Genomic DNA, 14,168 nt, shown 5'->3' on the forward strand with positions numbered 1-14,168 from the left:
GCTGTCACAAAAAAACTAGGGTCCTGGAACTGTGGTCCTAGAACTGCAGTCCTGAAACTGCAGCCTCTGGTTGTGCAGGAATACCCTTCTCTGTGAGCCACAGCAGGCTACAGCATACATGACCCTAGTTACCTGTGGTTGGCCTGGCCGTGCGTCACTCAGAAAACAACAGGCCAATCAGAGGTGAGGCTCATGAATATTAATTAGGCAGGTCAAAATTGACCTATTCTTAGCAGAAAAATATATTGAGATGGTTTTTGGTACTTATACCGCAAATATATATTCTTAAGGACATCAACACCTAAAATAAAACTCCATGAAGGTGTACAATATGGGACCTTTAAATTGTTTTTGCAATGTGACATTATTTGTATGAAATAATGAAAAAAATTCACCATAGCATTACTGTAATGTTGAGTTTTTTGTAATTCTCATTCTCAATAAAAAGTCTAATTTAGCTCTGATTAATGTAATTATTTTTGCATTTTATTGAAATCTGCATAAAAGAAAAGCAATAGAACAAATACTACCATGACGTATATCACTTTACAATTAAGATATTATATTATATTAGAGTATTGACTTTTTAAATCACCCTAAAATTATGATTAAATAACTAATTTCAAGGCTTTAGGCATGACAACTAGATGGAACTCATGCTTAAAACATGTTAGAATGTTTTAACATCCAGCTTTTTTTGCCACACAATACTTTTCACAACCTGCACAGTTGGAAGCAGAAGTTCTCAGACCAGCAGGAACTGAAAATAATAAATGTCTTAACAGAACACAATATGTCATGACGGGCCCAAATGAAATCAGAACAACTTGCTACTGTTACTGTATGAGTTTCCTTTACAAGTTTCATGTCATACACTGGACACCCTAAAGGCCTGAATAGAAATCTGTGCTATCTTGCATTGCATCCATCTTTAAATTCTCTGATTTGGACTATATTCGGCCAAATTTGTATATCCAAACAAGTTGATAATAGAGGAATATGTTTAGTTTTATTTATGCAGTCAGAAAGCATACACTATTGCACACTGAACTGAGTGAATATAAATATTTAATTTGCCCCCACTACTAGACAAAATGACCTACATTCCAACTGTGAGCCAAATAAGTTTAAGAAAAGGACATTAAGTAAGATTAGACAAATAACTCTTAATTAATTCTAAGAGTAAATGTGGGACAGTCAACAAAAAAACAATGAAAATATAATTCACCAACACACACAAATGTGTTCACACATGAACACCAGGTACACCTGCTACGACAGAACCTCTCGTTCCACGTCATTTCCTCCCCAAACATTTTTGTTTTTCCTCTTTCTTTTCACCCCCCTCATCTTTTCTTAATTATCTGACAGAAAACAATGAGGGGGAAAGAAAAAAATTAATAAGGCATGTACTCACCATGAACGCTGCAGTGCTGTTGAGACATTCAGAATCCAGCGTTTCAGACACTACACTCTACCATTGCAGTATTTTCCTAACTATAAGCTTAAGTGCCTTGTAGACAGAAAGGCAAGGCACAGTAGCAGAGGAAGACCGCAAGGAATATGGGACACACCCTGAGAAACAGTAGCATGATACTTATGTGCTCCTGCTCCTCTGCTGTTATTGCTGTCTCACTCCTGCTAAGTTACTTGACACTATTTTCCCTTGCCCTCTTTCTCTCTATAACTCCGTCCAAACAAACATGCACCAAACTGGGAGGGCCTACATCAGAGGGACGCAGTGGATCCGATCTTATCCCTTGCTCCTGTTGTGTCCATATGCGTGTGTGCATGCTAATGTTACTCGTCATCACAGTGCTGAGAGAGGATCCATGATTTACAGGCAGCCATACTAATTGATTCCAGCTATTAGGAGCACAGGGCTCTCTGCACTGCAGTTTCATGCGATCAGTGCGCTCTGTGTTCCGCTGTGCATGCCTGAGTCATGTACAAAGATGATGCATAATCTGTTTTACTGTGTGTCATCAGTTCTCCACTGATAAAATAATAAAATATAAAGAAACACCTCTAAAACACACTGTCAGACAATCCCACAGGATTTTAGTCCGTTAAGACTTTACAAATAAAACAAGCAATGGTAGCAGGTAGAATACTGGAATGTGTAAAGTCAGGACTAAAAGCACATAATATTAAGTTCATCTTAACTCATCTCTTCCAAGGAGCCACTGCTAGAGAGCCTAAATAAAACAGCAACTCTAAACCAGTCACCCAATACCTCAATCTTCCATTACAGCTGCAGAGAACAAAAACGAGAGATAAAGGCAGGAGTTGGAGGTGGGTGAAATCTAGATGGACACAGGGAGGCTGAATCAGGGGGGTTCAAATTACCTAAAGCACATTGCAGGCCTGTTGTCTCTGTACATAGGAAACAAAGCCCCATTCACAACAATGTCATAAGACTGCAACGTAAAGCCATTTGATTGATTCATGCGTAACAATAATAATAAAAAAAATCTAAACGAATATAAACACATCCTTAAACATGATTTTTTTTTCACTGTTAAAGTACTTTCTTCCAAGCAGAGAATATTTTGACTATTGGGATTGTTGTCCTGCCCTTACACCGACACACATCATTAGAGAAGTGACTTTGCTGTGAGGGGGAGAGGAAGGTAATGTTTTTGACTGAAGACTACGATGCCACATGAATTAAAAAAAATGCACTGATAAATCATTTATAGTAAACACTACAATATTCCATACAAAAACTAAGAATTGTCCATTTTGATGGAGTGATTTTTATGGTGACTTGAATTCACACGTTGATGCCCCCAAAACCGCTCAACCAATGGCGTGGGTTTGGGGAGGGACTACATCTGATCGGGGAAGCCTTTGGGAAACCAGTTTCATTCAATTTGCAAGTTTGTTTAAACTTTAAGCCAAAACATGAACAATACAGACACTAAGACATGACAAAGTATGAACACTACTTCTTGACCTTGTTTCACAGTTCATAAATACAAATTTTAGAAACCTCCCTTTGATTTAACTTGAATACACATTGTTTTTGTAGCACTATATGACTTATATATTGTAAGCTATTGTAAATACTTGCCTTTCATACATTAAAAACAGAAATCCACAATTAAAAACACATTCGACTATTTTCCTGGGTAAAGTGAAAACTTCGGGTATTCTAAAGCATAGCTTGACAGTTAACAATTTCTTTATGGGATGCCTATTAATATTTTACTTGTAAGTGCTATTTCTTGGTTAATATCTAATTATTTGCAGCAGTCATGGGAGGAAAGTGTTACCCTGCACATTTTTAACATCAACTTAACATCAATGTTGCAAGGAGATGTATGACAAATTAAAACAATGAGTTATAAAACATTGATATAAAATATGAAAAATGTCTGATGTCATCCCACTGGATGCAACCATAGACTCAAACCTGCAAAATCTGCAAATTGGATCTGACTTTCAACAACTAAGGTTGACTTGAGACTGCAAATCGATGCAAAAATATGGGCAAAAGTTGTGTAGAGTATTCCAGCCTTTAGTTTAAAAGCAGCACCTCATATGACTTGCTTAATACTAAGAGATACTAAGTATTCAAAATAAGTAGAGCCATGCTCAGTGAAGGGTACTTTTTACAAATAGAGTTAAGGACGGCACTGAATACAGATTTTTTTTAAAATATAATTTCAGCTCAACCTTACTACAAACCACTCAAAAAGCAAGTACATTGCACATTTGGTCTTTTAAAGTCTTGTAAAAACGAGTGCAGGTGTGTAAAGTTACCGTACTTTTGGTATTTTCCTGGAGTCTTTGGTTGAAAGATCTTTATGTGGAACTTTACCAAACAGCTTCCACCCAGGCTCTCGCTGTCCTTCCAGTGCACCCGTGTCCTTCATCCTCTTAGCAAAAAGACTCCTTTAAAAAAATAACACAACTGAGCCAACAGAGCACTACTGAAAATGAACACATTTGGCTCTATATTTTAAGCAATATGAACTCCATAAACCAAGACATTTATTAATTATTATAAAATGGTTAGTTCCAGTCCTTGATTCTGATTGGTGAATAGACAGATTTTCCCGTGCCCTGATACGCTTGTCATTTGCGTCTTGCTTCAGTTCTTTCAATATAAAAGTCTTCTCTACTGACTGACTCACTCATAAAGACAGTCTTTGCCACCATCTGATGGCGAAATAATGTAACTAATGCTGCTGTTCACAGTCAGGGACTTTTTTTTTTTTCTTCAGCGGAAGGCTTAGTGATTTTATTTCATGAAAGTTGCATTGATGCATGTTTTTTGGCTTTAATATTTGTATTGTGTGGAAACCGTTTTATAAAAGCAATAAGGTACTCGTGACTTATTCACGATACAGCACAGCCTCTAGTACCTTATAGCGTACTTATAGCACTTTTCATTGAATACTGCACTATAGTGGAGAAGAGTAAAGGAGAAAGAAAAATATTTGAGCTGTTTTAAGATATCTCGAGAGCTTCAAGACAGTCCACATCACAGTGATGAAAGGGCAGGTAATTCTGAGACTTGGGTCATAAGATGAGCGCGATCACCCACAGTCTTATGGGGACATAGAGGACAGTATAATCTTAGAGAACAAGCCAAGGTCCAGTTATGGCTTGTTTCCATGGAGCAATACAGTACAGTTCAGTATGGTATGCAATTATTTCCGCTTCAATTGTCAAAGGTTGTGAATGGTACCAAAATACCGAACCGTTCCTAACGTACCACATTTTTGGGACCCATCCGTTGGGGTACCTAATACAGTAGTCCAGTACCTAAAGGTTGGCGCTAGACTCACTGCATAACGTTGATTGGTTGACAGAGAATCGTCACTTGCGCGTGCTACAACAGGAATGACAACATAAGAGGCGGCATTTTTTTAGTATACAGTTGGAACACAATGGTTTTTTTTTTTGGTCTTGTGACAAGCAGCCACATGCCGAGAAGCAAGAACAAGATCTGCTGTATGTCCTCCATTGTTGTTTACTGTCGCTTTCTTCTTCGCCGCGAGAATGACGTCCTGAATCGTACTGTACTGTACCGCTTGGTAAAAAACGAGTCATTAGTGATCGAGCTTTATTAAGTATGAAAAACCTAAGTCACTTAAGACCTTTTGAGCCCTTTACTCCACACTACTCGGTGGCTTCAGAACGCTTTTGGACAGCAACCCATTTTTGAGGTTCCAAAATTATTGTGAATTGTGATACAAATACATGAGCTTTTCAGCAGTGATTTAGTGGAAGATGGCGATATTGAATATTGTGGGGCCAAGATCTGAAGTTTATTATAAAGCACTAGGTTGAGGCAGCAAGAGATTGTTGTTTTTGAGAGGACAATAATTTAGAAAGTAGTGATGAAAAAATTAAATCACTGGTAATGAGAAACACAAGCATACTCTATAATTGGATGTTCAGATAGAAAGGGATATTGGCAAGAATTTGGTACACATAAGTAAACTCAGAGTGTTTTTGTTGGCAGTTCCATTGAAGGCTTTTCCCTCAGTAACCATTTACAAAATTAGCAAGTGTTTGATGCCTAGTGTTTTAAATTGTGTTCAGGTTTGAAATGTTGTGTGTATTCCAGTCTTAAGGAAACACCACTTGCAGCAATTGCAGTATTTCAACTTGTGCTGTAGGTGTTGTTATACTAAAAAAAAGGGGCTGAATCTCAAAAGAAAAAATACTTTTAGGGTGCTACCCCTTGACAAACCACAGAAGTCAATGATAAAAAGAGCTTACAGTAGATAGTGTGAAAAGTGAAAAGGTATCTACAACAAACAAACATCTATTGCCAAGAGTATTGTAAGATTTTCAAATGTAGCCAAGAAAGATGCACACATGAAAAATAAAATGCAATAAAAAATTGTAAATTAGGAAAAAAGCTTGAAGCTTGTTGAATAATATTAATGCTACATTATTTGAAAGGCAACATTTGGATAAACTTGCACAGGCATATCATGATATTACTGAACCAATCTGGTTTCTTAGTGCGAGTTTAACAACATTACAAATGCAAATGCTACAATACCTGTGGAAGAAGTTGGCGAGTGGTCCCAGTCTCTTGGGCCCAGCCTCATGAGACATAGAGACCCCCACTGCCTGCCGTTGTGGACTGCTCAGCTTGCCGTGTAGATTAGTAGGGGGTGAGAGTGAATTATCAGAACGGTGCAGGACATCATCATTCTCAAATGTAACAACGGCGCTGGACTCGGATGTAACCATGAAGTCTAGGAAGTCCTCATTACTGACTGACAATGTAGCAGAAAACTCAGTACTTAAACTGGACACACTGCACACTGAAATATCGTCACTGCGGTTCAATGTACCCTTGCCTGCCGCACTGGAAAGCCCACTTGCACTGTAGAGACGAACCAAATCAAAGTCACAACGGGGGAAGGTGGAAGACTTGAGTAAGGAGCTATCTGAAATATCCAAGTTAAGTGTTGCTGGATTATCATCAAGTGGCGGTGGAACCACCAGCTCAGCTGTGTTGACCCGAGCATGAATGTGCTCAGGTGCGTTGATCTCAAGGGTGGGGATACCAGAGTCCTGAGAGGCCAGGCTACAGCGATCCTCATCACCTGCGCCGTTACATGGAGTGAATAATTTGCAGCCGAGTGAGACATGTGGGGGCTGAGAGCATGAGGGCATGCAATGGTTGGCATGGTTTTGGGTGAGAGGCTTGGGGGCACTCCGCAAACACTGTGAAGACTTGATTATTGATGAGATCTGGGAATCTAGAAAGGCAAAATTACAAATGTTGATCAGTCCTTACAAGTAAAAAGCTAATATCTGTAAGCATCAAGTCATATGGGTGTTTCATCCCTTTTAGAAAATAAACTGACATTTTTCTAAAGCTAACAGATGTCATTTGTGTCATATCAACAATGATGTAGAAAATGTCTGACTGCTTTGTCTTCTTGATAATTCTAATTTTATGCATAGGGTTAGGGTTTGTGTGCAAAAAATACCATCTCTAGTTTTTACTTTAGCCATCATCATATATTTAAGGGTCAATTGACCGTTCGCAAAACCCCGCCCTCGAACAGTTCTCGTCCAATCCTAGCTCAGCAACTGTAACTAAGGAGAAGGACCTCCGTCAAACATTGCGATTTCAGCAAGATAGTGAAACGATGCGCCTATGGCAGTGAGGTCTGCACGGGCTTATATTATACTACCCAAAATATTTTAACCTGACCCGACCCGAACATTACGGTTATATTTTAAGCCCGACCCGAGGTCCGTTTCTCACCTTTTTTTTTCTTTTTTTTTCATATGCTGTATTTTATGATTGCTTGCAACTATAATAAAAAAAATAGGCTCTATGTACAAACACCGTTTAACTATGGCACTGCGGCCCCCTCAGTCAGCAAACAAGAGAAAAAAAGAGAAAAAGCACGGACTTACTAATTACGAAACGTTGATGTGGTTGAACAGGTAACGTTACACAGTCACAAATTCCTCTGGAACTCAAACATTAAACTTCAAAACAAAGTTTGCGGAGTTGCACAACTATTTACACAAATATATCCTTCTCAGTAGGCTGAGTTATGAATGAAGAGAACAGCATCGAGAGTTGATGGTTTCAGCGCGTCCTCTGATTGCAGTGTTGTGACTGGAATAGCGCGCGAGGGAGCACATGCGCAAAACAGTTTTGTAAAATGATAAAAAAAAATTATTGATATATAATTTTACAAAACTGTTTTGTGCATGTGCTCCCGTGCGCTATTCTGTCTATACTTTCTGTCGTGCCCTGGAGGATATGTCTGCTGCATTACTCCAAAACCCAATCACTTAAAGGGCACCTATTATGGAATTTTGAAATTTACCTTTCATGTAGTGTGTAACATAGATCTAAGTGAACAAAAACATCCTGCAAAGTTTGAAATATGAAAGTGCACCGTATATAAAGTTATTGTCTGTCAAAAGTAAGAGTCGACTGAGTCATTTTTATGAATCGTTAGAAGACCGAAGCTTTTTCTCTGACTAGATGACGTCAACTTGTCAAGTTATTTGAATACGATACGCCCACTTATTGCGCTCCAAGGCCAGGGAAAACATCATGGCGACGAGACGCTGTGTTCTGAAGTGCGACTCAAAAGCAAACTTTTTCCATCTGCCCAAGACGGAGCATTTGAAGACTAAGTGGCTACAATTCATATATACAACTATACCACAGAAGTATAGTATGAGCCTTGTGCTTTGCTCGCGCCATTTTCAAGACGATTGCTTTACCAACTTAAATGCACTCAAACTTGGATTCGCGAGCCGGCTGATATTGAAGGAAGGTTCAGTTCCAAGTGTATTTGCATCAGCTTCCTCCTCCGTATCACAACCTGTAAGTGTTATTAATAATTGTTGCTTTTATGTTTTATGTAGCATGCTTAATAATTATTTTGTTTGTTGTGTAAGCACCGTTTAGCTTCTAGGTCTTCAATGACAATTGTATTGAGATATGTGAAGTGTTTGTCGTTGTTTTCGGAGTTGTCTTAAAGAATAGAGTAATACCTCGTAGTAACGTAACTACATTTAATTTTTTTTATTTTTGTAAAAACGTTATGTTTATGCATCGGGCTAACGCAAACAAAGACTGATTGTGCTTTTACAATATGAACTCTGGGCTATGCTCGCTAACATAACATTACATTCTTTATCTTATTTTTAGTTTTTTACTACAAAGCAGTGGACTATAATAATTATTATAACACAATTTAATTGATAAAAGCATCATTGTACTCCGTGTTAAACAATAAGTATTATCTATGTAAACACTGCTGGGTCATCTGACCAATCAACGCAGATTAGTGTCGCGCAAAGGAGGGGTTTGAAAAATGAGTCGTTGAACGATTCATTTGGGAGTCGGTGAGCAAATCAGGTAAAAATAAATGCATATTATACGACAACAAAAGTGTTTTTTGTAATTGCATGCATGTAAAACTGTTGTTGGGGACTCCCTAAACAACATTAGGAACATTTTAAATGTCATAATAGGTGCCCTTTAATATATGGAGCTAGACCTGCATGTGTCTGGTTCTCAATTGTTTGACGGGCAAAGTAACAATAACTAAGGGGCGTGGCTTTTGCGACCGGTCAATTGGACAGAAATAATTCATTATCAAAGTACAAAAAAAAAAAAAAAAAATCAACATATCTCTCTATACACAGGCTAACACCCTACATGGCATGAAAAAAAACATAGAAAAACAAAAACGGTACTGGTGATTTTCAGCCAGGAAATCTTAGACTTTTCTTTCAACCCCAAAACACAATGCGCAATTCAAAATATGGGGAAAACACCTGTGAAATAGGCCTAATCAATCTGGAAAATTCCTTCATATTTCCACAGTACATTGTACCCTATTTTTATGTACTTTTGTACTGCAGATTTTCCATTGGGTGACAGGTCTGTGCTCTCAGCCCTAACTATATTCTCCACATGTCAATGTTCCAGGTAAACATGTCCTGAAGAGTGATAAGACTCAAACCAGACTAAAAATGTGACCCAAAGACCTGAGGAAACATCAAGTCAAGACTCCCTCAACTATAAGACAGCTGTCCTTAAACGTCCTTGATAATCTACCGGACAATATCTTCCATCAAAATTTGACCAAAATAGCTCTTTTACTTATAGGAGGAAGGATAAAGGATGAATGATTGGAGAGTGGAGGGCCTGAGAACAGCACAGTAGCACTTCAACAGCACATCAAAAACAAAGTGGAAAATAGAGCAACATCAGCTCAGCTAAATGAATAAATGTAAATCAGCTCAACAAACAAAATGTTTAGGCTATATTGTGGCTAATAAGGATGCAAAATATACAACGGGAGAGGCAATGCATAATACAAGCTCTACTGGTTCTTCTTCCCCAACTGAATATGGTTCAGTGTGCATCACAGGTTTGTGCAGTTGCTCATCTACTGCAAAAAAAAACAAAAAAATGTGCAAATAATCTACAAGCCAATACTCGATTGTGGACAGAACACGCCTTAACAAAGCTGTGAAATCTTCAATTGAAAGAGCAATTAGTAACAGCTGCATTTGACAGGACAATAATAGTTTAGTTGCCCAACAATACACACCTTAAACAATAACAACGCTTTCACAAATTCAATGGTGACCCAGCCCACATATTTCTCAAATGTTTTAAGGTTTCTGTGTTCCTGAAGTCACAGAGAAATAGCTAACTGATTTTGATTAAGTTTCCAAATGAATAATTAGCTTTTTCAACCAAAATCGTACAGTCATAGAGCAATGAAGTACCTCATGTGCTGTTAATGCTTGCAAAATGAGTCTGTTGCTCTCTAATGCAATCCTTTATAAGGCAATCAGCATCCTCTAAATTTCTCAAAAGCACCAAAGACAAACTGGTTTTAAGGAACTGCAATTTCATGACAGATTATATGCTGACAAAAGTTAAGGCTACAACATTTTTTTTACAATGAACAATAGTGTCCATTTGTATTTTGCAGTATTGACCCTATACTGTAAATGTTTGTGTTTAATACTAATAAACCAAGACAAGGACAAAAAATATATATAATCTTCAGTCATATTAGATTTACATACGGTAATTTCACTAATTTTAATAAGGTATAGAGTTAATGAATACAGTGTATACACAGTAAATAATATATATAAACACATTTTACATTTCATTGTCATTTGCTATGCTTCATGGGATTGTAGTTTATTCCCTCATTAAAGTGGTTACTGTCTTGGCCGAGAGAGCTCAACGCGCTAAAGAAAATGCACGCAAATAGAAAAAACACTTGCAAATTAAGAAAACATGTTCATCTGTTTCACAACACACGTGTGCTCCAAATACTCACAACACAACCAAATACAGAAATGCGCTGCAAATAGCACAAACCACAACGGAAATGTTTCCAGGTGACCTCAAAAAGTGACGAACCCGGCTGGGACATTCTTGATGCTCGTGAGCATCCCTATGCCCTACTCCCTTCGAAGGGCAGACAGTAGAGCCCTTGAAGTGGGACTTTGGAGTGAGCAGTGGCACTTGTATGCCATTATCTAGCCGTTTGGAACGCACTTGGTGAAGGGAGCAAAGAAAGACAATGTAATTTCCTCATTATTTTCACCTGGGATGTTCCCACGACAATGAAATATCTTATTATTGCTGTTAACATAACAGTAGCAAATAAACATACATTTTATGCAAAAAAAAGTTTTTAAAATATGCGTTATATCTGTGTGTGAGTGTGTCAACTTTAAAACTTGCCGTCTCATCTTTGGACCCTGCATTTACCTAACATTTCGTATGCAACTTATTTAAACATAACATGACAATTTGTACAATGTAACTGATGTATAGAATAATATCTTTCCCTCATGTTCCTTTTCTTTATCTTTTTTATTTATTTTGTTTTAGTTTTCAGCTCATTGTTCTTTTCTAATTTTGTATATACACAGGTTTCTTGTATACAAACAATACCGTATTGTATACAAAGTTGTATGTGCTCCTTAACATGCCATCTCTGTATGTTTAGCAAAAAATAAAAATAAATTATTTGAGCTGTAAGCATGTCCCAGCCGGGTTCGTCACTTATTTGGGGTCCCCTGAAAACATTTCCGTTGTGGTCTGTGCTATTTGCAGCACGTTTTTGTATTTGGTTGTGTTGTGAACTTTGGCAGCGCACTTCTGTATTTGGTTGCGTTGCGAGTATTTGGAGCACACGTGTGTTGTGAAACTGATGAAGATGTTTTCTTAATTTGCGAGTGTTTTTTTTCTATTTGCATGCATTTTCTTCAGTTGCAGCGCGTTGAGCTCTCTCGGCCACTGTACCCATAGGTGTAATTTACGGGTGGGACATGTCCCCACCACTTTTTGCCAGGGTCGATAATTGTCACAACCACTTTTTGGCAGGGTCGATATTGACCCCACCACTTTTAAAACATCTCGCGGCACGGATGTACAAAATACAAATAAATAAAACATCTCCAGTTAACTAGAAGAGCACTAATTTCATTCATTTTTTTTAAATAAGCGCTGAAATGTGTTGTTGTTTAAAATTAAGCGGAGTGCTTGTTACCGCAGCCGCTGCTATCAGTGGCATTGATACAGTGTTCTCTTGTGGCTCAAGCACAACCTTCACTCGGACGTGTGGTTCAATCTATCGCTTAAAAGGACAAGGTCGGTATTTTACACTTAAAACTACGATAAAACCTGTTGGAAAGCATCTTTTGCAGCGATTTTTGTGTAAGCATATCAGTGAACACCCCTGACCACAAAGGTGGTAGAGTGGTAGAGAGAGAGAGAGAGAGAGAGAGAGAGAGAGAGAGAGAGAGAGAGAGAGAGAGAGAGATATTGCAATATTGTATTGTGTACAGTCATGCCAATAAAGCAATTTTGAATTGAATTGAATTGAATTGAGAGAGAGAGAGGATTAGAACCCAGACCTCTGACACGCTAGGCGAAAGTTCTACTACTAGAAGTTCTATTTATTCATGTGAAAATTTTTGGCACTAACAATATTGTAACAAATTAAACCCAATATACTATAATTGATTTATGGACATCAAAATGTTATTGTACACATATATTGTACATATCTGATAGCAATATCCAATATCCCAAGGCTTTCTATTTTACTGGTTCCATTTTAATTGATGGCTCTGAAAATCTCTTTGACGCTATCCTGTTTTCTCATTTCATTCTTTCATTGAGGTGGATGCTACATTTATTAATTTGTCAATTTGAAATTGCTTTGTTCTCTGTGTTCTAATACACATCTGAACATGTTAAACAGACAAATCGAAAACAAATCCAAGACCCCAAACAAACAGCTTGAAAAAGCTCACCGTCGTTGTTCTGACAGTTTGTGTTGCTTTCACTGGACGTAAGCTCTGCGTCTGCCATGTTCCTGCTGCAGGTGAAGGGATGTGTGTGCGTCCATCACCCCCTCACCTTCACTCCAGAGTCCATACCCTCCAACAAACAATACATCAAATACTATTATTATTACGATTATAATATCACACTGTCCGCTTACGAACACTCATACATTTAATTTATCATCTAACCTCTAAACTTAACTCAAACCCACAACTTTCCTCATTGTTGTGCTGGTGCACATCACTCTTCCTCGGTTCAGGAGACGTTACATTTTTTACATTACGGCAAGTGACTGACTGCAAAGAGCTCAAACTTTATTCAAACTTCGGCGCACGAGTAACTAAAAGCGCTATAAAAGCTAATGAAAAGTATCTTACCTGTTGTGACGCTGCCACCGCCATTTTAAAACCTCCTCGCCGATATAAACGTGCCAGGAAAGCATACGAGTCGATAAATTCACCTGCCCGCCCCTGACTGAATGAGGTGCAGGTCTGCCTCAAATAAAAAAGTAAACTAGCTATTTCCACCTGTAGCAGAAATGTCGCGTTTCAGGGATACAAAACGTCATTTAAAGAGGGCTAGAGCGTTTTGAATGTGTTGGGACATAATGCGACAGTCAGTAAATCAGGAAGTGACCTTCAGTGCCCTATCAACACTGTACACACTGCGCGACGCGATAAAACTACAACGCGCCCATATACACAGCTGCTTAACGTTACAGTGTCAGCAATCTTCCATGGGTGATTATGGTTTTGTCGCCTCGCGTGAGGTTTAAATTTGTTTATGCGTAGATACGGTTTAATGCTAGTTTTAATAAATCCAAGTAGGTGGTGTTTTATCAGTATCCAGTAGACAGACTGTTGCTATAGTAACTAAAAAACAACCCCCAAACCTGCATCAGGCTGATTAAAGTGAACGTCCCTCATTCCTCGTACCATCTTTACAATGAAAACGTCTGACCATTGGGTGAAAATAACAGTATTTCATCAGTTGTAGCCTACTGACTAAATACTGTTTAATGTATTTAAAATACAGTTACTTCAGAAAGAATTAGTATTAGTAGCCCACCTGTTTGCTCGTACATGCATTTAATGTTACAACTGACAGACATTGAAATTTTACTTTCATTCCACCACTACCAGGTGACAACTTATGAATGAATACATCTGGAACATGCAACTATTTGTAGCTGGATTTTAGTGTGGCTGGTACATAGTACACTATAACCAGGGGCCCAGGCTGTACAGTGACACAGTGACACGAGGCCTTACATTTTAAAGTGAGTGGACCCCAGTGAAATGGGGTGGACCAAAAC

At 38.2% G+C, this 14,168-nt stretch overlaps 1 protein-coding gene across 2 annotated transcripts in view; it reads right to left on the reverse strand.

Annotated features, from left to right (window-relative positions):
• tbc1d14 (TBC1 domain family, member 14) overlaps positions 1-13,810 on the reverse strand; it is a 31,103-nt gene extending 17,293 nt beyond the window's left edge. The window contains exons 1-4 of one of the 2 annotated variants that reach the window (XM_079588844.1): positions 13,231-13,810; positions 12,820-12,946; positions 6,029-6,737; positions 3,774-3,900 (exon numbers count right to left, since the gene is read on the reverse strand). In XM_079588844.1, coding sequence (XP_079444970.1) covers positions 3,774-3,900; positions 6,029-6,737; positions 12,820-12,877 — 894 coding nt within the window. In that variant the 5' untranslated portion in view covers positions 12,878-12,946; positions 13,231-13,810. Of the gene's footprint in view, positions 1-1,417; positions 1,865-3,773; positions 3,901-6,028; positions 6,738-12,819; positions 12,947-13,230 lie in introns of those variants that run through there. The other variant, XM_079588845.1, reaches the window with a different exon arrangement.
• Positions 13,811-14,168: the final 358 nt, after the last annotated feature.

The sequence above is a fragment of the Phoxinus phoxinus genome (genome assembly GCF_949152265.1).
Source record: "Phoxinus phoxinus genome assembly, chromosome: 2".
Classification (NCBI taxonomy): domain Eukaryota; kingdom Metazoa; phylum Chordata; class Actinopteri; order Cypriniformes; family Leuciscidae; genus Phoxinus; species Phoxinus phoxinus.